We start from the raw sequence: 23,378 nt of genomic DNA, 5'->3' as shown, positions 1-23,378 counted from the left end.
ACAGCAAAGGATTAAATCGTAGGTTGAGTTATTCATATGACAATTCATACCCAATTGACATCTAGCTGTGTGCCATTTGAAGCTGACATTCAAAATGGCCACTGGTAAAAGTTAAAAGAAAGTACAAATAAATGTTACAAACATTTAAAGAGACCTTTATTAGAAGCTCTTTACAGGAATAGTTTAAGGAAAAAAAAAGATTTGTACACACTTTCCAAAGTTGTATGCATTTATTTCTTCCATGGAACACAAAAGAAGGTACTGAAGAATGATCATGTTGTATTTTTATATACAAAATAAACAGAGGGTGACCAAGGCCAAATAAATTGCAATACAAATGTGACCCTGGACCACAAAACCAGTTATAAGTAGCATGGTTTATTTGTAGCAATAGCCAACAATACATTGTATGGGTCAAAATTATCCCAGAATCATTGGGAGAGTAAAGATTGTGGTCCATGAAGATATCATGTAAATTTCCTACTGTAAATATATCAAAACTTAATTTTTGATTTGTAATATGCATTGCTAACAACTTTTTTGGACAACTTTCTCAGTATTTAGATTTTTTTGCACCCTCAGATTATATATTTTCAAAAAGTTCTACCACAATCAAATATTGTCATACCCTTACTTCTGACTGGGTTTGTGGTTCAAATAGTCTGAGACTTGCGCTTTATCTGAAGACTTCTATAGTCATATAATATCTTTGTATGAAGAACAGACCCAAATTTAAGCTGTTATTTACTTTAAATCATGATTTGACAGGCATTATTCACTTTAATAATTTAGCCTATTTCAAAGAGCTAAACTTCTTGTGTGTTTCACGAAAGCAAGAAATGCATGCGTCTTTCAAAACTTTAGACTGAGTAAATGGCAGAATGTACTGTTATCTGAAAACATTCTTACAATGCTTTACTCACTGCCAGAATTTCCCACACAGTATTAAGTAACGTCACAAACATAGTGACTATCTAGTGATTTTCTAGGGTTATTTTTAAAAAAAACGGTTTAAGTTAAATGACAAGCAAGTGATGTAGCTAAAGCTAACCAGCCAAACGAATACACTGGAACATCATCGGAACTGTAATAAAAATTCACACCAGCACTGTTAGAGTTTGTCATGTCTATCACAGCTGTAAAACTGAGATTAAAGTCTACAACATTATAAAAACGTATGCCACATCATGTGTTTTTTTTCCTGGTTAATCTGTCCACTTCTGCAGAAAGCCACTTTTATCAACACAGATATACCCTTCCTCCGTGACCCCTGCAGACTGAAAAAAAAAAGACAAACAGATATTCAGATCGATATGTAACAGCATATTCATGTTCCATTTTGGACTTTTCGTTACATTTTATTAGGAGAGAAAGCAAAGAGGCCAGTTCCAAAAGAATCTAAAAAGTTTCTGATTCAATAACAGCTTTTTATGTATTCTCTGTGTAAATCCAGATTTGGCTAAGGATGCTTAGTGCATACTGTGGTTTTTGGCTATGCACTCAGTCAGTTTACTCCATCTGTCATTCTTACGCACACATACCCAGTAAGCTGCTCCAGAAGGAATTGTATGTGGCATTTCCTGTTACAGCTCCCAGTTTGGCAGGGTTTTGCCTCACTGTTTTTACTGTGAACCCATCTGGACCAGTTACCTCAACCTCCACAATATGATAGTCTGATAATCTGGAGAAAAGGGGAAAGAGACATTCCAATAATGGCTCATGGTCTCAGATTGCTAATGTTTGCATTATAAATCCTATAGCTCATACAAACGGGATTTGCACGAAAACCCAAACCTGAAGTATTACATTTTTTACTTAAGCCACCTAGCAGCATGATAAAAGTCATTCTGAACCCTTCAGATATTACAGGACATATCAACCATAGCCACCACCAGAAGGTCCATATTTTAATTAAGAATTACAAGCTTGATTAAAAAAAGAAAAACAGAAACATATAGATGAGATTAGAGAAATGAGCAGAGATTAAACATAGAGAAACAAGGAGGTAAATTGCCTTGTATGAGCTCTCTCACAGGTGGTGAAAAATAAAATCCTTCGACATATATGCGACTTAAAGCAGGTAAAGCTTAAAATGGATACTTCGATGTCATACACCCGCAGCGCCGCTTTAAGTTGAATGCACCTTTTCCTTTTGTTTGGAGTTCATGTGTTCCGTCACAAAATATACATCACTCAACCCGACCAATCAGGTTGTGAATGTATCACTATGCCTTTAGGTTCGCTTTCAAAAATGCCAGTGTGAACGCTAAGTGGACCAGAACCAAATGTATCTTTAACCAAACAAACCGAACTACAAGTGTGAACACACCCTTAATTTAATTCCGACTTTAAAAGTGGCCTTGTCTACGTACCAAGGCAGTTTTACGGAGTTTTCTGTACATAAAAAGGTTTTGAGAGTTAATGTCAGATTTTTGAGGTCCAGTTTTTGACTCACGCAGTGTCTGAAACAATTTCTCCAGTAACCCCATTGAAGCCCAACTTTGATGCAGCTATGGCTGCAGCTGCCATAGTGTTCACATTATTTGGGGCAATTGGGCAGAGCTCTGCTACTGAGCCGTGGTACAAGACCCGCCTTCCCTCTCCCTCCGTCCAATCAGAGAGCAGACCACCAGTCAGGCGAAAACAAGAGGGATGTTTAGACATTCGGATGGAGAGAGCCTACAAGAGAAACATTTGAAATGTACTTAACATATTTAAATGTGGCAGATACAAAGAAACTTATGTTGAACTTTAATTTTGGTTACGTTAACTTAATATTGTATTTTGATTTTTGGCAGAAGACATCTTGGAGATAAGTATTTTTTTATGTGCAGTCAGATTTTTAACAGTGCTTTAAAGGGATAGTTCACCCAAAAATTTAAATTCTGTCATTAAGTATTAACTCTCATGTCGTTTTAAACCCTTAAGCCATTTGCTCATCTTCAGAAGACAAATTAAGTTACTTTTGATACAATCCAAGAGCTTTCTGACCCTGCATAGACAGCAATGCAACTGACATGTTCAAGGCCCAGAAAGGTAGTTAGAACATAGTTAAAATAGTCCATTTGACATCATTTGTTCAAACGTAATTTAATGAAGCTACGAGAATAGTTTTTGTGCCAAAGAAAACAAAAATAATGACATGAATTTATTACAATTATTAAAGTTAAACCACTGATGTCACATGGCCTGTTTTTATGATGTCCTTACTACCTATCTGGGTCTTGAACATGTCAGTTGCTTTGCTGTCTATGCAGGGTCAGAAAGCTCTTGGATTTCATCAAAAATATCTTAATTTGTGTTCCGAAGACGAACAAAGGTTTTACAGGTTTGGAACGACATGAGGGTGAGTAATTAATGACAGAATCTTCATTTTTGGTTCAACTATCCCTTTTTAAAGTTTCAAAATAATTATAAGAAAATGGTCTTACCTGCAAAGTTCCACTGTCGTTCATTTTTTGAATATCTTGGCCACCCCATAATGCACCACTGGGCACATAAAGAGTTTTTCCATGTCGTTTCGCAGCAGTGCGAACATCTTGCTCAAGCTGGGGGTCAGAGAGAGCCGAAGGGCTGCCCACCTGAAGAAGGGGAAAACATATACATAAGTGACTTAGGCAACACAGCTGATAATGATTATAAAATAAATGTAAATATGATGGCAAACAGGGTGTCAGGTGATAATATAAAGGTAAACAATTACATTACCAGGAAGTGAGCATGTGACAGAAATTTGACACCAAACTCTTTAACGATCATTGGATGGCACACCTCCACTATTACATCGGCCTCTCTGAAACACACAAAACATTAACACTAGCATTAACATCAACAGGCTCTGGTAATGCTGTCTCTCTTTCATTTATCTGAAGACAAACTTTATATATACAAATTATGGACAAATATACACAAATTTGCAGTGTTTACCTGCATGTGAAGTCTGAGAGATCATGTAGTATCAGCTCTTTGGGCAATGAATCTCTAAGTTTGTCTGCATTTCGGTTCCAAACAAACGCTAACTGCAGCCCCGCCTCAGGTCCTTCCTTTTGGATCTTTTCAACAAGAAACTGGCCTGAATAAGGAGAAAAGCTTAATGGTCTGACAGAACATGAACTGATACTAAGCATAAGAGTGAATACAGCGCTATCAAACATTTTAAAACTTTTTCAATGATTTTTCAAATCAATCAAATTGAAACAGATTTGTGAATCAGTTTAAAAGAAAAGAACACACACTCAAATACAGGACATTACTGTGGCTTAAAACAAACAGTTGAGCAATATCTATCAGCTGAAATATTAATGTGCGGATCATATGTAAAACTGCATATACTATACTTTCAGGTTTTACATTACAACCACATATGGTTGTTTTATGCTTATTCCTTGAGAAAAAAATAGCATCATTTACTATTTTAAAACTTGGTAAGTTCTTATTTTGTTAATGCTATTATGCAACATTGATTTTAATGTAAAATGTTATAGATAAAGTTGTGGCTCTTGAAACAAGTTTTCGCTGGAGAACTCACCTAAATGTCCATATCCCACAATTCCAACCTTTAAGACTCTATCAGCCATATCTACAAAGTGAGAAAAGGGATTCAGCAGATGAGCCATGAAATCATTTTTGTAATTGTTTGGTTTGCTAATGTAGTTAATGAGAGGTTATTATTATTATTCATATCTATGCAACACCACCACCTGTATTTGTGCAAATTCTAGATCATCAAACCAGCATGTAGTAGATTTGCTTTTATATTCCATCACACATGCTCTTGATTCAATCTTTGGCTCCTCCCCGATTTCATTTTCTCCACCTCTCTGTCGATGTCCAACAACTATATGTTCTTCTTTATCTCGAACACACTGATCTCACCGACACAATCTGTCCTCACAACCTCCATTTACCTGCTAATTCCTCACCTTCTCTCTATTATCACTCTCTCTTTCTTCTCGACGTCCGTCGATCTCTCCCTTAACAGTTTGAACTCGATAGACTGTGGGGTAGAGCAGGTTAAAGTGCATCTCGGCCAGGATTGTTAATGATTATTCTTTTTGAATCTGCTTGCGTTTGGATATTTTAAAAGGAGCACCACAGTATTATTCATGGTGGAAACGGTTATCTTGAAACAGCAATTTGAGTATCTTTGAGATACTATTATAGATTTTCTTATTAGTTTGAATTTGTTATTATTTTAATTTATTTTAGTTAACGTTTAACAAAACTCTACATATCTAAACGTATCAAATCACACTTATTAACAAATCACACTTAACAAATATATGACAAAAATGTCACCACCTTTTTCTTTAACGTGAAAATAAGCCTATGGGTGAGACTTCCGGAAATAACCAGAAGGATAACAACGTAAATGGTACAATCCAGTGTGTTCATAATTAAGATAATATATTAAAATAATATATGGCAAGACACACCAATTTGCAATATCAAGCAGCTGTTTTGTACAGCTAAAAATAGCTGGACGCTGATGGGACTGCAAGCCATAAAATTTACAAATGGCCGCGTCCACTTGTACTGTAAAAAGAAAAAGGTGGATATTATAGCAACTTTCAATGACAAAAGAATGACAATAATTTCCCTCTTTTTATATTCTTACTGCAGCTCTGTAGCGCCCTCAAGTGGGTAAAATTGAAGAAAAAATGGAAATATCAGCAGAATTGCAACAGTTTTACAACCATGCTGTTAAAACCCACTAACAGCTGAGAAGCTAATGATCAATATATATAAAAATGAAGAGGAAACGAATAGGAATTATAATAATTAGGGTTGTCAAAACATTAAATAAAAGTTTGTGTACACACACACACACACACACACACACACACACACACACACACACACACATATATGTAGGCTATATATGTATGTATATATATATATATATATATATATATATATATATATATAAATATATATACAACTTGCATAAGAGTTGCTTGTGTTGTCTGTCTTTACTGACACCTACACATGCATCAGAAAAGCTGATCAAGTGAATAAAAGAAGTTAAAAAAGGCATAAAACAGACTGAGAAAGATAATTTTCTATCATTAATGAAAAGTTTATCTCCCTGAACTTGTGTCTCAATCATCAAACCTTTGCTCTTAGCGATGATGTCACTACAGGGTAATAGGCCATAATGCAGAGAGAAACACAGGCAGAGAGAGAGAGAGACAGGCACACAAACAGGGGGAGAGAGAGTGAGGGGTGTTCGTTGTTTATGACAGAACAATCTGACAGATAACGCATCACTCATAATGGTCCAAAGTCCAGTCCTACCCCAGCCAATGAAACACACTGGCATACATAGTTCACAGAGGCATTACAGATCTCCCAGCTGTGGAATAGGTGGCCCACATCTGAGAACGCTGTGTGTTTAGGCCAGAAGACAGAGATGGACATCCTGGAAACAAGTGCTTACGACCGCAGACAACGCAGGAACACGGTAAACACAGCAGACACCTACGTTCTACTTTACTCATTTAGATCCACATTTACTCAGAGTTTTGTCCAAATTTCTTTTCTAGCTTGGCATCACACTTATAACACTTATATGATGAAGATATTTGCAGTTAACTGTTTAATAAAATCGTTGTAAATTCTATTTAGAGCACAATAAGTGCAGATTGTGTATTTTATTAATAAATCATGACTGTATTGTTTTTATTCTTTTCTCCATCTCTTCTTTTCTAGACCTGTGTACTGTTTCTTTATCTCCTCCCTTTTTTTGCATCCTGTGCAATATACTTCTACCTGTGGATCCCAGACACCGCCCCCTCTCTACTGGCTGCTGGCATAAAGGCCTCTCCTATCCTCAGTCTGGTCCTTCTGGTGTTCAGTTATAATGGGGGGCGGAGCCTAGTGGGCGTGGCTGGAGGCTTGCTGCTCTCAGCAGGCGGAGACTGTTGCCTTATTTGGCCAGAACTTTTTATACATGGTAAAGGCTATTTTTTCCTGTCCCATATCTTTATGTAAGACTATCAGCGTTACTGACACAAAGTCTATCAAATACCTCCAGTACTATAAAGTTAAGAAAGGAAAAAAATAATGTTTTTTACATTTCAGACATTTTTACTATTTTAAGATCATAAGGCACATAATTATTATTTAAATGACTATTTATTTGTGTATCGCAATATTCTTTTTTCTTTTCAAGCCTGTGTGTGTCAGAATTTGAACGAATCAAATTTCAAAATAATGGAACTTGCCAATTTGTTTTTTATTTTTATATTTTCCTTTTTCATATTAATTTTAGTTTTTCAATATGTCTATATGCGTATATGTGTTTATTAATTTATTAAGTGTGTTTTGGGTTATTATAGTATTTGAAGTTAAACCAAATAAAATAGAAATGTTTCGTTGGCAACTGTGTGGGATATATTGTTTGTAATGTTGTAAAGTCTCTTCTGCTCACCAAGCCTGCATTTATTTGATCTTAAGTATAACAAAACAGTTTTGAAATATTTTTACTATACAAAATAACTGCGTTGAATAGATTTTAAAATGTAATTTATTCCTGTTTTCAAAGCTGAATTTTTAGCATCATTACTCCAGTGTCACATGATCATTCAGAAATCATTCTAATATTCTGATTTGCTTCTCAAAAACATTTATTATTATTATTATTATTATTATTATTATTATTATTATTATGTAAAAAAAAAGCTGAGTAGAATCTTTTCAGGTTTTTTTAAAGAAAATAAAGTAAAAAAACAGCATTTATCTTAAAAAGAAATCTTTTGTCATATTATAAATGTCTTTATCACCACTTTCGATTAATTTAAATCATCCTTGCTAAATAAAAGTATTAATTTCTATAATCTCCTTCCCCAAATAATATACTGACTCCAAGATTTTAAATGGTATAGTGTATATTGATACAAAAGCTTTTTATATTTCTTAGGATCTTTCTATTCATCAAAGAATCCTAAAAAATGTACTCAGCTCTTTTAAATATTGATAATAATAATAAAACATGTTTCTTGAACGGCAAATCAGCATATTAGAATGATTTTTGAAGGATTATGTGACACTGAAGACTGGAGTAATAATGCTAAAAATTTAGCTTTGTTCACAGCAATAAACTACATTTTAATATAATACAAATATTCAAACAGAAAAGTTATTTAAAAAAATGTTTAAAGATTTTACTGTACTTTGGATCAAATAAATGCAAGATTGGATGAGTAGAAGTGACAGAACTTCTTTAAAAAGCATTAAAAATCTTTGACTGGTAGAGTACAGTTAACATTTATTGTAGCAAAAATGTTTTATTGTTGTAGTTTTAGTTAAGAATAAAAACTGTCTCACAGTAATATCTCTCTTTTTTGTTTTTTAGGAATGGCCTGTTTTGCTTTGGCCCATTTGCTTTACTCTATTACCTTCCTGTCCTCTCGATATTCTGCAACATCTTCGTCTTTCTCATTCTTTTTCCTCTACCTCATCTTGTGGTTGTTCGGCATTGGAATGTATGCTTACCTGGTGCCCTTCCTACGGCTTGATCAAGAAGCTGACGTTCTTGTCCCGGCCATAGGGGGTTACATGCTGCTCATCGTCATTATGGCCACACTGGCTGCTCGTACACGGCGACCTCTCATCCTCTTGGGCAGCCTGGTCTTCATGGCTTCTGACCTCACAATTGCACTGACAAAATTCAATGTCTTTGAAGTAGAGTACAAAAAGCACATTATTATGACAACATACTACCTGGCACAGCTGATGATTGCGCTGGGTGACGTGAAGGCAGTGCTGGAGGAGGATGCTGATGATATCCACAAGTGGAAGAGATCGTAAGACTGCTGTTGATGGATGTTTGTTCAGTGATGTTCAGTATGTACATCTCAGAAGAGCTGATCACTGTATAAAATGGGGTCACTTTGGATAAACCTGTGTCTGTTTTACAGTAAACACACAACTACTGTGTGAACATGGCTTACTATACATCCCTAAATATCCATCTTTTTCTTCCCGTACGAGTGGGCGTGGCAATTTGTACATTTTATGGATCTGGTTTTTCAGCTATGTCCAGCTATTTAAAAAACAGTTGTTTTGCTGCTTGATATTGCAAATTGGTGTGTCTTACCATATTGTTTTAATGTATTAACTTAACTATGATCACACTGGTTTGTAGTGCAAAGAGTTTTACTGTTTAGTGTACATTGTTTTTTCCCTATAGCGGATAATAAACAGAAAGTCTCACCGGATAAGCTTACTTCCATGTTGAAGAAAAAGCATGTTACACCGTTTGACCTATCAACTAAGACTTTCTGGTAGCGTAACAGACTATTTGCTGAACTGAAGCTGAGATTAATAATTTTTAAATTTAAATATACAAAACTGTATGTAGTTTTGCATATTTTGTGACTTTGGAGCCCCCTACAGTTAAGTGAATTGAATTCACGGTCGTAAATGTACTACTGTCGTTGCAGAATTTTGTACCCGCTTAACAAAAAATGACATACACTCACAGCAGGCGTTTGGGGCGAGCATGAGAAAGAAACAGATATTTCCCTTACTGTAAGTTAAAGCACCATTAAAATGATTTTCAAACTGGTATTTCAAGCCTAATAATTAATGTATTAAATATATAACCATATATATTTTTGTCCAACACAAATATTTATGCTCAGATGCTCCAGAGTGAAACCATGCCAGTTTTTATAGCAGAGTTGAATCTGTCGAACATGTGCAGAAATAAGCTGCCCTACAAAGGCTAAGTGCAGTAACTACGCCAACACTGAAACTGAGAAGTTTTTACACCAGCCAGTCAAACATGTTATGGGTAGATTAGTGGTAATACATCCATGTAATGCTTTCTTAGGAATAACCATGACAACTAATGTGACCTTTGACCAGTGATGGGAATGACGGCACTATAAATAAATGGCGTTACTAACGGCGATACTTTTTTCAGTAACAAGTAATCAAACAAATTACTGTTTCCCCAGTTACAACGCCGTTACCATTACTGACAATAAAATGCGTGTTATTATAACTGAGAACACTGAAGCGGTTTTCATGCGAGCAGCGTCTCTCTCAGCCATAAGACGTCTCTTTCTCTGGGGTGTGTGTGTTTGTGTGTGTTCGGGGCCGGGGCGGGACACATAACCAGTGATGATGATTGGTGTGTCTGTAAGCGTGGTGTAACTGAGAACGCGATGAATGGCTTAGATTGAGTAAATTTCCATTGTTTGCCAATCAGAGGCAGAGTAGGTGTTTGGGTGTTCACACACAAGCACACGCACGATCAGTCGCACACACCAACATCCAGGAGTCTCAACGATGGCAAGTCCAACAAGTTCAAAGGTAGCTTTTGCTAACTGGAAGTATAAGCAGTACTTTTCCCTCGTTGAGGTGAAAGGCAAAAATGTTTATGTAACGTGCAACTTATGCCCAGGAAAAAAAAGACTCTCTCTGCGTCAGTGACAAGTATTTCTAATCTACTGAAGCACCTCATATCATCACATGCCGCTACAAAATTAGTGGCTAAGAACGCAGGTGATATTTTATAGTTAAATTGTTATTATTGTCGCAATAGTTACTTTGCCTGGTAATTAGTTACTTTTATAATGATGTAACTCAGTTAATAACTCAGTTACTATTTGTGAGAAGTAACTAGTAACTATAACTAATTACTTTTTTAAAGGTACGTGCCCAACACTGCCTTTGACCACCAAAATGCAGATACTGCACTGTGCCTTTGGATGACCTGAAAAAACTAACACACTATTGCAAAAGCAAAGTGCAGTATCTACAAACTAAACGTGTTCATCCAACTTTCTTGTGTTTCTTACTACATGTTGACTGTTCTTAATAACTTTAATATTTGTATTGATGTTTGCATACTGCGAATGTTACAATTGCTCAGTTTACATTACGTTAAGTTTTGCTCATTTTATTTAAAAAGTAATTAATTACAGATCTAGGTTGCTTTAAAACAATAGCTAAAAAAAAAAATCACACAATTTAAAGAAAAAAAACAACAAACAAGTAGCCTAGTGTGTGTAGGCTATTCTCAAACGTGTACATTTACCGTTTATGCTATCGATACCCTTAAAGCTATAATTTGGCTAGTAATACAAAAAACTGATTGGCAAGATGGACTCTGACAACTGAAATGCAGATCGTTATTCTTGAATATGACCGGACACAAAACTGCCCAGTTCTAGTAAATTTACTGATTATGCAAAAAAAAAAAAAAAATTCATCATCATAAAAGCAGGTGTATCAGTCTTTTAATTAGGTTGCCATTTTAAGGCTGACTTATTATATCTAAATTCGGTTTTAATCATGTGATCTAACATGGTTTGCAAATTGCAGATTGCAAACACAGGCGGATTGACAGCTATTTCAATAACGTTGATGCCGGGGGCGCTAGTCCGGTTGTCACTTTGCTGAGGAGGCATTGCTAACTTTGCCTAACAATATTTCTTTAGCGGAGGCAGCTAACTTTTGAAGGAGTAGCCGCTGTCACTACAATTTGATCAGCTGCCTGAAACGTGGAGAGATGTCCAAATTAAAAAAAAACATTAACATGATTATAAATTGGATTATCATTACGTTGTCACAGTGAATAATTGCCTTCAATGGAGCAGTGCAGGTAGGCTAAAATGCTTGTTTAAATTGCTGGCAGCTTGCTAGTTCTGACAATTCTGACACTCTCATTTCTCTGAAATGGGAAAAAATTGAACCAGGAGACTGCCACAAGACAAAACAGTTGTCAAAAAGCCCATTTTAAGCCTTAACTTAATTTTGACCAAATGTGTAGTTACCACGCTTTGCTTTTGGAGGACAATAAAGCAGATGAAATAGTGTTACATATTTGTGTTTATTGACTGATTCATGATAGTGGTCTAGTCGCAGGCAAAAGAAAAATGTCAATGTGATTCTGTTGACTTTATATAGAAGGTTTGCACTTATGTCACGATTTGGTCAGTTACCTGGATGCTCAGACATACTGCCGATACTCAGATGTAAACAACAGTATGGATTGTACAGGTAATGCAGGGCTGCCAACTTTTGAGTTCAGCTTGGAGTGAGAATTCCCACAGCAGTGTCTTTAGGGGGGTCCGGGGGCATGCTCCCCCGTAAGAAAATTTTGTACATTTTACAGTTAAATTCATCTATCTGGTGCACTTTGAGAGTTCACAATTCAGAGCTCCAATACAGTTTCAGTGTGCAAACTAAACAAAGAAAAAAGCTGGTGAATTGACTTGATCTTGAGGTTTAAAGGGGACTTAATCCTCTTTTTAGTTGTGATATGCAGGGGCGGAGCGGGGGGGGTGGCTAATTGGGCTTAAGCCCCAAATGTTTTGTCAAAAGCCCCGAATCTTTTAGGTTTTTAGCGCAATTTTCCACCGGACAAAATTGCGATTGTTAACTCATGATTTCTGTTCTGTCTGTGCGCACCAATCTTGCACTTCTATCTACTCCTCAACCAGACCACCTAGAGACTTCGGGTTTTCGGCATTATGTTAAGGAAGGTCTAATCTCGGGAACGCACAAAAAAAATCCAGGAAAACATTTACTATCTCTTAGTGTTGTGATCCCATGACGTGAGAAAATTGCGCTAAAACACTCACTGAGTTTTTATTACTTGTTTAAAATAACTTCAACTTTGTTTCATTTCCTCTTGTAGGCTCTACTGGGTGAAATTTTTTTTTTGTTTGTTTTTTTACTGAGTACCCTAACTATCATCATTTTCCCAGATAGTGTATATTTTTAGGCATTTTATTATCTCAAACAGCCTGAAAAATAGTGCATTTAGCTGACGTAATTGGGAAAAAATCTACACGGGGGACCATGCCCCCGGACCCCCCTAGGTTTGGGCTAAGCCCCGAATGTTTACATCGTCTGGCTCCGCCCCTGGTGATATGGTGTCTCAGTCTAAATTAGAATCAAAAATAATTCGAAAAAAGAATAATGATAATAATAATAATTTTATATTATTATTCCAACAACAGTAATATTGGAAAACAATTCTGTAAAGTAAATAAAAATGAGTATTTCACCAGTATGTTATTTTATCTTATTCTACAGTATGGGAATTACAATACTTTTGTTGTAATTTCTACACTTGCAAGCAGGGCCTAAAACTTTTTGCCATATCTGCCATTTTATTCATGATACAAACGAAATTTTTTGGTGATTTAAGAGAATTTACCAGCCATAAATATTTTTTTTCTGGCCATGAAACTGTTTTTGCAGTTGCTGCTACTACAACTAAACATTTTTAATAAAAAATAATAATAAATTGAAAATTAGAACTAAACACTGCATTTTAATCATGATACAAAAAAGATGCTACACACATGTTCGCAAATTTGGTCTGACTTCAGCATTGTGAAATTATTTGTTATTTTTTAATATATTTATAAAAATGTCATACTGTGTTTTCATCATAAAATGATGTAAAATAACTGTTGCAGTGCTGCAAAACTATTTACTTCTCTTGTTGTGGTAAAAAGTTGTGTACAGTAAAAGAATTCCTAGACTTAGTCATTATAAATAATTGCAACTGCATTTAAAAAATATATATATATATTGACACGAAAATTCAAATATTTTTCTGTAGTCTGCTGTTCTGAGAAATTATATTTTTCTCATATTCAAATATTAATCCTTCATTCATGAGGGATTTATCACTCCCGACATTTTGCTTCTTGTACCGGGTATACAGCCGTTAGCAGGACGAAAAACAAAACTTTTATTCAAATTCTAAACGGATTATATGTAGCCTTGGAGTGCGCAATAGCCCTTCCTTGATAATCACTAAAAACGTGTCGCTTCAATTAATCGCAAAAGTCCCTTTATAATCAATGAACCGCTTATTTACAGTGAGAGAACTGGCAAGTGTACAGGGAAACAATCTGGTGTTTAGAGGTGAGTTAATTCAGGACGCAATGGCCAATCACAGGCGTTATAGATCAACAGATATGTCTGTGATTGGCTACATTGTTCAGCGCTATGAAAACACTTTGTCTTTTGGCGATTTCCAGAGCACAAACACATATACGCACTGGAGCTTTTACCAAATCTGTTTAGCCAATATCTTATATTATTATAGTTTTAACTGAGGGTGCTTTTGACTGCGTGAGAAAATGGATGTGTGGCGTGAGAGCGTGTGAAAAGTGTCAATTGCGTGAGTCTCACGCTGAATGCGTGAGAGTTGGCAGCCCTGGGTAATGTACTACTAAATACGCTGTTTTGCTAATTTATGCTGTCTAAACCACAGAAAAAATGTGTGGATGCTGCTAAATCATATAAAGAAGGACTAAGTAAGCAGGAAGGGGTGCAATAATTTGAGAAACAAAAGTTAATTTGTACAAGCAGTGATAATTAGATATTGGCTTTTATATTTCACCTTCTTGACTGGAAATAAGAACAAACACGAATGTTGTCAAGATTCTTGCCCTGGAAATCCTGGTTCAGTTTGGACAACCACAAATTTTTGCACTCTTCTTCTTGATTTGTTATAATTTAATAATTTATTAAAGTTTTCCCGGTCCGATTGATTAGTACAGCTCAAAAAATGACAATAATTGATCTTGTGCGAGTTTGGTTCAGTGGCATCGTTTACATTCAGTGCCAATTTGGCTGATTATTGCAAGCGGTGAAAACACTCTAGGCTAAAATTTATTGTTTTCGTGTTATATAACTTATTTTGTGGCATTTGTGTGTTTTTAAGATCAGCCATTACCATTTGCAGATTTTTAAAAATTATTTTGTAAGTAACGTTCAGCAATAATAATGTAATAGATTAGAAATAGGAAATTAAAAATCGTTTTACTAGTTTGTGGGGGGAAGCTAACCGTGAACTGCTGTGATTTGAGGCTGCCTAGGGCTGCGTCAAGAAAAATCAAACGTTCGCATAGCGCCATCTTTAGGTTATGTTGTGTATAAGAGATTCACCGTTACAAAACCACACCAGAACAGAAAGACTTCTCTGAGATGAAGTTGGTCTTCATGACAGGAATGAATGCACCCGTTTAACTTGTGATTAAATAATGGAGACTTTGGAAACATCTTAGGCATTGTATGGATAATGCAGAAACGTTCACATCCCGACGATAAGAGGATATTAGTGAAGGAAAGTTTTAAGAAATAATCTTTACAACATGTGTTTATACGCTCAAAACCACCAGGATTTGTAAGGCGAGTTTTCATCTTTTCTGTCAGGTAAGTAGGCTATTTACTCTGCTGAAAAAAGCAAAACATCACAGAATTTGTAATGGTTTTAATGATTATAATGGGACTTGTATTGGTTTTAATGGAAACTGTAATGGACCCTGTGGGTTTCTACTGGTAATTGGTCGCCTATTGGTGACTTGTTAAAACCACTAAATCCTAATGGAATATGTCACAAAACACACTACAGAAAATTTTAATGGTTTTAATAGTTAAAACTTGATGGTTTGTAGTGTTTGTATTAGTTGTAGTGAAAACCAGCAGGGTAAACTTTTTCAGTTCCCAAACATAATCAAACATTTTTATTGAATTTAATAATTAAACATAATATATAAATATATAGTGGGGCTAATATACGTAAATGGACTGACTTGAGGATTATTTGTAAAGAGATAATAGTGAATGATAACATTGTTAACTGTCAAAAAATTATACATTGAAACCCATAACAAAGCAAATAATATGTGTAAAATAGATCTGTATCAACTTTTCTGTATCTGAAAAATACATCTGAGGCAAGTTTGTGTCAACAAAACCAGCAGTTGCTTGATGGTAATTAACCTAACAAGTGCCTATTTATCCTTAAAATAACTCTGCAATCAGCAAGCTAAATGATAGCAGGTTGTCAGTTGTAATGACTTGTTGTTTTCTCCCTGTTTCCTGTTTGTTTGTAGAGTCTTGAGCTGGTATGCTTTTCCTCCTCCTGATGTTCAGCTTCCTCTGGGAGGGTCACATTGTGGCCAGCTGCCTTTCTCTCACTTCCATGCTGTTTCTCCATATCTTGGATGTGTGTATGTCAGAATCCCACCAAGCAGAAATCAGATGCCCGGTGAGCTGTTTCTGCTCGGAGAGTGTCGACGATGGGCTAGTGGTCCGTTGTAGCGACATGAACTTAATTGCGGTGCCACATGACCTTCCGAACACCACACGACATCTATACCTAGACAACAACCTGCTTCTTACCATACCATCTGATGCATTTATAGGGCTTCTGCTGCTGTTCAAACTAGATCTTTCCCACAACAGGTTGGTCCATCTGGAGCCTGGAGCCTTTTGCGACCAAGCGGACTCATTGAGCAGCCTGGATCTTTCTTTTAACCTACTGGAGACACTGGACCCTGGGGCGTTCGGTGAGCTCAGAGCCCAAACTAACCTCTCCCATAACCCCTGGCTGTGTGACTGCCATCTGCAGCTGGCTATGCCACAGCTGCTTTTGGATACTTCCTCCCTCGCTGAGGTGGTGTGCAACACTTCTGAACCTGAAGAGCTTGGAGCTCAAGGTACGCCATTCATCCTGGTAGTGACTGATCTTGACTTCTGCGCGGCACTCCGGAGGACCATTGACATTGCTATGCTGATAACAATGTTTGGCTGGTTTACAATGGTTATATCCTATTTAGTGTACTATGTGAGGCACAACCAAGAAGATGCTATTCGCCACCTGGAGTATCTCAAGTCTCTTCCAAACAGGCAGGGCAGAGCTGGGGAGTCATTGACACGTGGCACCTGGCTGTAACGTAAATAAGAAAAAACTACATTTTTAAGCGATTTCTTTTTTAATTACTCACCCTCATGTCGTTTCAAACCCATAAGACCTTTGTTGATCTTTAGAACACAAATTAAGATATTTTTGATAAAAAATCTGAGAGCTTTCTGACCCTGCATAGACAGCAGCAAAACTGGCTGACACGGAAAAAAGAAATTGTAGAATAAAGCCATTATTTTTGTTTTCTTTGTGCACAAAAAGTATTCTTGTATCTTCATAAACTTAAGGTTTAACCACTGATGTCACGTGGACTTTTTTTTAACAATGTTATTACTACCTTTCTGGGCCTTGAAAGTGGGAGTTACATAGCGGTCTATGAAGGATCAGAAAGCTCTTGGATTTCACCAAAAATATGATGAACGATCTCTATCTTTCTAGCCTCAAAGGACCAAGTGAAATATTGAATTTGAGTGAAAAAGGTTTCTTGAAAGACTTCCTTGTGTTAAAGAATGTGCCTTTCAAAATAGGAAACACATGTTAAATATATTAGATGCTGAGAGGTTTTTGCAGGTTTTTTTTTTTCTTGCACAGCTTAGACTTCAATAACCCTGGGTTAAAATAAACAGTTAAAATAAACAGAAATGCTGATCTGGACTTGGGTTCTGTACTTCTATGAAGAGTGGAGCGATTTGGATTCATTTTACATTCAATAACTACATCGCATTTGCAATCAGGATTCAAACTCTCTGACACAGCCAGAGGGAGTGTTTCTCTGTGTTTGCTTGAGAGAAAGCCCTGAGACTTTTGGAGGCACAGATAACTGTTGGAGGGCAACATTTGACTGAGCTTGAGCACTTTAGATGTCACCAACGTCTTTTTTGTGACTGTTGTTCATGCCTAGTAGGCAGGACAGACACCAACACCTGCTCCCCATGTGTGGCTGTTGTCACTAATACTAGTGGTTGAATATGTCAGTCAAGGTCTTTATGATATTTAGGTCCTGTAGCTTAAAGAATTAGTTCACTTCTGAATTAACCTTTCCTGATAATTTACTCACCCCATGTCACCCAAGGTGTTCATGTCTTTCTTTCTCCAGTCAAAAAGAAATGACGTTTTTTTTTTAAGGGAAACCTTTCAGAATTTTTCTCTATGTAGTGGACTTCATTGGGGTTAAAGGTCCAAATTGCAGTTTCACTGCAGCTTCAAAGGGCTCTACACAATCCCAGCCAAGGAATAAGGGTGAAATCTAGTGAAATTATCTGTCATTTTCTAAAAAAAAAAAACAAAAAAAAAAACTTTTTAACTTTTTACTTTTTAAATACTTTGCTCGCCTGCACTAGCTCTGCAAAGCACATGCACATCTTCATGCGTTACATAATCATGTTGGAAAGGTTTTGTGTGATTAGTTCTTCGTTTGTGTACTACGGTTCAAAAAGGTAGGGTAGGGTAAAACTCCATCTTCAAAATCACCCGACATCATTGTTTTAAATTTTTTTGTAAAAGGCGTTTGACTTTCATTTAAAAAAAAACAGTAACATTTGTAAAAAAAAAAAAAAAATGTATATGGTGAAAATGCTTTGAAAACACTGGGGTAGGTACTTGCGCCTATGTCACGCTTGACCTTTCCAATGTGATTGCGTAATGCATTAAACTGGCCTCCTGACCTTCTGTGGTCATGAAATCCCCTTCCTCAATTATACATTTGACTTAATTTATAGAGGTGGTAGCGCATTCTGTTGGCCGTACTGAGCCTGTCAGAACACGCTACCCCTCTATTAGAGCAGCTTTATTAATTCGCAGACCAAGTTCAACTGTTGCATCCAGTAGCCAGAGTCTGATTCCTGAGGGTGCTAGTGAGCTGAAAAGGAAGTACTGGGCTGCAGTTGGATAGGAAGGCTCTCCCCATTGTGTTTCTGATTTTTTTCATTTTTTTTTTGTTTAATATCAAGATATGAAGTGTGCAATACTATTTTTGTCTGAGTTTTTTTTAACCCCAGTAAGTTGTACAACTGCTTGGGGTTGAGCTACTTTTGCTTTTTATTTTTTGGTGGAAAAAATAAAAAACAAGGATGGAAACAATGGCTAATGGACCTGATCCGGACAAGGATTTTTAGGAAAAGACCAATGATTTTGAAGGAGATACTACTTTGAAAACAAGGATTATGGATGATAATGGAAAGAATAACAACAACAACACCTGGGCAACTGTGGTATCGAGAAGGAAGAGTAATGGAACTGAAATGGAGAAAGGACGGACTGAACAGCAACCAACCACACAAGGTAAAAAAACTGCTGATACAAATGGTGAAAAGAAACAAGAGAAAAGCCACAGAATTAAAATGATAAACAGATTAAAAGGCAAAATGAGATATCAGAGAGAATATAAGAAATACGGAATAGCTGTTATGATGATAATCAAAGCTATTGAGGACAATACTGGAAAAGGTCAACTATGGTCAACTAAGGAAAAAATATTACTTTGAGTATGAACTGACAATGGAAAATGAAATGGACTGTGACAATTTATTGAATGGACTACTAATAAATTAATGGCGAGGATGTACTGCAAAAACTGCTGAGCCTGGGAGTTATACCGATACTGCCATTGAGAAGGAGGTTTTACCCGGGGACAAATGGTGGCAGATAGAACAAGATTTATAAGGGTTAAATTCCCTAAAGGATGTAGTGTCACTTCATTATAACACCAGTTTTGAAACGGAGGAAGGAACACAGTTTTTTAGAGTCATTCATGATCAGCAAGTGAAACTAGGCAGAATATTTAACAAAGAAGAGTGATATAATATGCCAACATGGGCGTATAAAAAGATAAAAACTGATACTTTAAAGTTTATATGGGATGGTAAGCCTGCAAAAATAGCATATGACAATAATTGGGGAGGTGAAAAAGAGAGGATTTGGACTAATAGATCCAATGGTAAGAATGAAGAGAATAAAGACTTTAAGAAAGTTCCTGAATAACAATGATTTGGTATGGAATCTTTTTTTTTTTAATAAATAATTGTGGAAAAATGGGGGATGTTTTTTGGTGAATTAATTTTAAGGATACCATGCTTGAGAAGATCTTTTTATAAGAATTGGTATGATGCTGGATTAAGACAAGTCAAAGATTTTTTATATGAGGTAAAGCCAGGTTTTTTGCCAATACAGGCAATTATAGACACACTTGAAAACAGACAGTTGATTAAGAAGCAATATTCAAAATGAAAAGAAGCTGTGCCACTAGAATGGATTAAAAGAATTAAGTATAAAGACAAAGAAAATGAAAAACCTGAAGTAAATTTTAAAAGAAATGATAAACAGATTCCTTTAAATGGCTGTGTTCTTAAAATGTTTCATGTCTGTATATGTGATTGGGTATTTTTAAGACTAAAAGCTATTTGATACTGGGAAAAGCTGTTTGATAAGTTTGATGCATCGACCATATGGAAAAATGTGAGAATTCATTTTAAAAAATCCGATAAAGAAAATTTAGATTTTTTTATTAAGACATAATTGTTAATGACAGGATTGATACAAGATGAAATGTGCAAAGTATGTTTGGAAAAAAGGAAGATGTGTTGCATTTGTTTTTAAGGCGAGACACTACAGGTGATTAGGGTAAAATTTTTAACTAGCAGATATCACCATGAAACTTTCCCAGTTGATTACCTACATTACGATGAGAAAAAAATGTATTACAAAGTTTCTGTAATTTTATGTTTAAATATGCAAATTAGGCATTATCTAATTAAATATGCGCTAATTTGCCTATATTTAAAAAAACGAAATCTCAGAATTGGATAAAGCCAGGTTCAAAATTCTTTTTTCATTGTGTTCACATATTAGATGGGAAAAAATTACAGAGGGATTTATGGATATCTACGTTTGTTATCCTGTAAATCAGAATATACTGTCAATAGCCTTAAAAAATTTATTTTCGCCATGTTTTTTGGAATAAAATGTTATCTGATATAAATCAGGCTAGGAATAATATATTTACAAATCCCTCTGTAATTGTCTTCATAATATAACTAGGTACAAGACTGGAAAGTTAGGTGAATATAGGTGCTACTGAAATGGAGATTTCAGACTTGGAGTATGAGAGAAAAGTCCTTTATAAACTCCTTTATTGGGTAGGATTATAATTGTGAAAAGTATAGGTGTGTTCGAGCTCATGCTGCGCTGCGCAGACCGATCAGCGAGATTAGCCAAAAGCAGTCAGGGAGGAGCTAAAAACGGAGCCGTCAAGTCGGACAAGTTGGAGATCTCGTTGCTCCCTCAAACATGGCAGATCACGTGGCGTTTGCCTACTTTATTGCAGATGAATTGGAAGCTATAGAAATACCGGTAACACTTTCTATGAAGCCTGTATTTATAATGCATTACAAGGACATTCTTAATGCATTATAATGCATGCATAATGCCTTATAAACACCATTATAATATGTTATATAATTTTATAAATAATCATAATAACAGTTACAATGCACTATAATACTTACCTTTTTGGGCTCATAACTTTGATGAGTACAATGCTTTATAACACCAGATGATGTCTGCATTTATAATCCTTCATATGGGTATTATTAATGTATTATAGTGCACACGTAATGCCTTATAAACACAATTACGATTTGTTGTATCATCTAATTAATAATCATAAAAACAGTTACAATGCATTATAATACTTACCAGATGAAGACTGCATTTACAATGCATTATAAGGGCATTCTTAATGTATTATAATGCATAATAAGAACATACATATAAGAACTGCCCTTATAATGCATTGTAAATGCAGTCTTCATCTGGTGTTATAATGCATTGTACTCATCAAAGTTATAAGCACAAAAGGTAAGTATTATAGTGCATCGTAACTGTTGCTATAATTATTTTTAAAATTATATAACATATTATAATGCTGTTTATAAGGCATTATGCATGCATTATAATGCATTAAGAATGTCCTTGTAATGCATTATAAATACAGGCTTCATAGAAAGTGTTACCGAAATACCTTTTTTGTTGGAAGAAATGCAGCACATGCAAGTGAAGCAGCAACTACAGATTTCAACATCAATCAGTGTTGACCGCATTACATTAAATGTCTGTGACATTTTAGTTATTCCATAAAAAATATTACTTAAATATGCAGCTGAATACTATAAGTGGTCTGTATGAAAAAAGTACAATAATAAACTTATGCACAAATCCAATATAAAGAATTTAAGGGAATAAAATGTACTGCAGTCAAAAGATCGTAAACTATTCACGAAATGGCATGCAAATTGATTTGTTATGCACGAAACACACGTGATCATCGTCATGTGGTGAATTTGGCCAATCATGAGAAGCTGTGACGTCATCACAGCCTGGCGCAGTCCCTTCTGAAATGCTGCGCTGGCTGAGCAAGCCGGCTGTTCTCGAAACGCTCTGGCGTTACTTTGATGCCACACGTGAACGTCACGTGGCGTTGGCGCCGGTTCAAGTCGGACAAAATTTCTAACCGGCATGCACTACTTCAAGTCAGCCGCCGATCGGTCTGCGCAGCGCTGCATGAAGTCGAACGCACCTTATGTCTCTGTGCTGTCTTGATACCTAATCAGGTGACCATGTCATGTGATTAATTGATTGTTTAAATGGATTCTGAGTGTGTTTGTAAACTTACACCCTGATGAAGGCAAGTTAGCCGCAACGCGTCGGTGCATGGTATTTGTTTTTAATTGTTAAGCCATGTGAATAAAGGCTTTTTATTCTTAAGAAGATTTTCGAGTGCCTTGGTCTGAGTAGTTTTTCTGATGAGAGAAAAGTCATTTTGAGAAAATGGGCTTTAAAGATTTATATTGTAAAAATTCCACACATTTTTATATGAAAACGTTGCTAACAAGCAAAACAACTGGCCAAGTAATTGTTTATAACAATGTAGACCATGAACAATGACAACTGAATAAAACAACATTGCCAAATAACACCTTCAACTAACCACAGAGAACCACAAATACATAAACAAGCAGCCACTGTTGTGTAGAGTGCACTTTATTTATAGATTGGCTTATATCTAAATCACCCTGGTTTCCAATCGACAGCTTACGTTCAGATGCGCTTCCCGAGGGCATTTCACTGGGTAATCCATTACTAATTTACCTTTTCCCCCTTGCAAGTGACAACTGCTGTACTCTTTTCGATGATTGACGCAAAGTCATTTTCATTCATTCACTCAAAAAATACGCGCGGAAAGCTAAACCAAACAAGGAAGCGTCAAAGCATACCATGTGACGATTGTGAACGAATCACGTTGTCAGAAATTATATTCAGCCAATGAGATTGCGCATTTAGAGTTAAATCCCCTCTTTTACTTTCACGATTGGTTGCTGATAAAAAGGAAATAACCATATTTGGATCCGACAGAAGAGAGAGAGCTTTCCAGCAGTGTACGTGATGACTGGGTACAGGCAGAGATCGCGGAGCAGCATGTTGATTTAGAACGCCAACTTTTGTTGAATTTATGAGAAATCTACAGACGCAAACAGACAAAGTGCAGTAAAATAAAGACCTAAATGTGTATTTCGGACTTTTTTTCACCACAAGTCTAAAAGAAGACATGTTATTGAAGACAAATATCCAAAAATCTCAAAATTGACCAATAAAAAAAAAAAACGATGTTTTTGCCTGCCGTGTCTCGCCTTAA

The 23,378-nt window shown here is 35.9% G+C and overlaps 3 protein-coding genes across 5 annotated transcripts; 2 read left to right on the top strand and 1 right to left on the bottom strand.

Moving 5' to 3' along the window:
* Positions 1-139: 139 nt before the first annotated feature.
* On the bottom strand, positions 140-5,002 carry aspdh (aspartate dehydrogenase domain containing). 3 transcript variants are annotated; one of them, XM_073841527.1, is made up of 8 exons: positions 4,923-5,002; positions 4,529-4,579; positions 3,928-4,072; positions 3,709-3,793; positions 3,432-3,581; positions 2,456-2,679; positions 1,542-1,681; positions 140-1,277 (listed from the first exon to the last, which is right to left on the bottom strand). In XM_073841527.1, the coding sequence occupies exons 2-8, from the start codon at positions 4,575-4,577 to the stop codon at positions 1,240-1,242; spliced, it is 831 nt and encodes a 276-aa protein (XP_073697628.1). In that variant the 5' UTR covers positions 4,578-4,579; positions 4,923-5,002; the 3' UTR covers positions 140-1,239. The 3 variants fall into 3 exon arrangements, with proteins under 3 accessions (XP_073697628.1, XP_073697633.1, XP_073697622.1); XM_073841532.1 differs by lacking the exon at positions 4,923-5,002 and adding an exon at positions 4,701-4,910; XM_073841521.1 differs by lacking the exon at positions 4,923-5,002 and having other exon boundaries at positions 4,529-4,694.
* A 1,305-nt stretch (positions 5,003-6,307) lies between these two features.
* On the top strand, positions 6,308-9,224 carry tmem86b (transmembrane protein 86B). The gene is made up of 3 exons (XM_073833291.1): positions 6,308-6,463; positions 6,712-6,955; positions 8,357-9,224. The coding sequence occupies exons 1-3, from the start codon at positions 6,413-6,415 to the stop codon at positions 8,809-8,811; spliced, it is 750 nt and encodes a 249-aa protein (XP_073689392.1). The 5' UTR covers positions 6,308-6,412; the 3' UTR covers positions 8,812-9,224.
* A 6,668-nt stretch (positions 9,225-15,892) lies between these two features.
* On the top strand, positions 15,893-16,720 carry lrrc3cb (leucine rich repeat containing 3Cb). Its single transcript, XM_073832639.1, has one exon. It carries the CDS (start codon positions 15,893-15,895, stop codon positions 16,718-16,720), a length of 828 nt encoding a protein of 275 aa, XP_073688740.1.
* The last annotated feature ends 6,658 nt before the right edge of the window (positions 16,721-23,378 follow it).

Source organism: Garra rufa, chromosome 1 (assembly GCF_049309525.1).
Source record: "Garra rufa chromosome 1, GarRuf1.0, whole genome shotgun sequence".
In the NCBI taxonomy this organism is placed as follows: Eukaryota; Metazoa; Chordata; class Actinopteri; order Cypriniformes; family Cyprinidae; genus Garra; species Garra rufa.
This window is presented reverse-complemented; position numbering and strand designations above follow the sequence as displayed.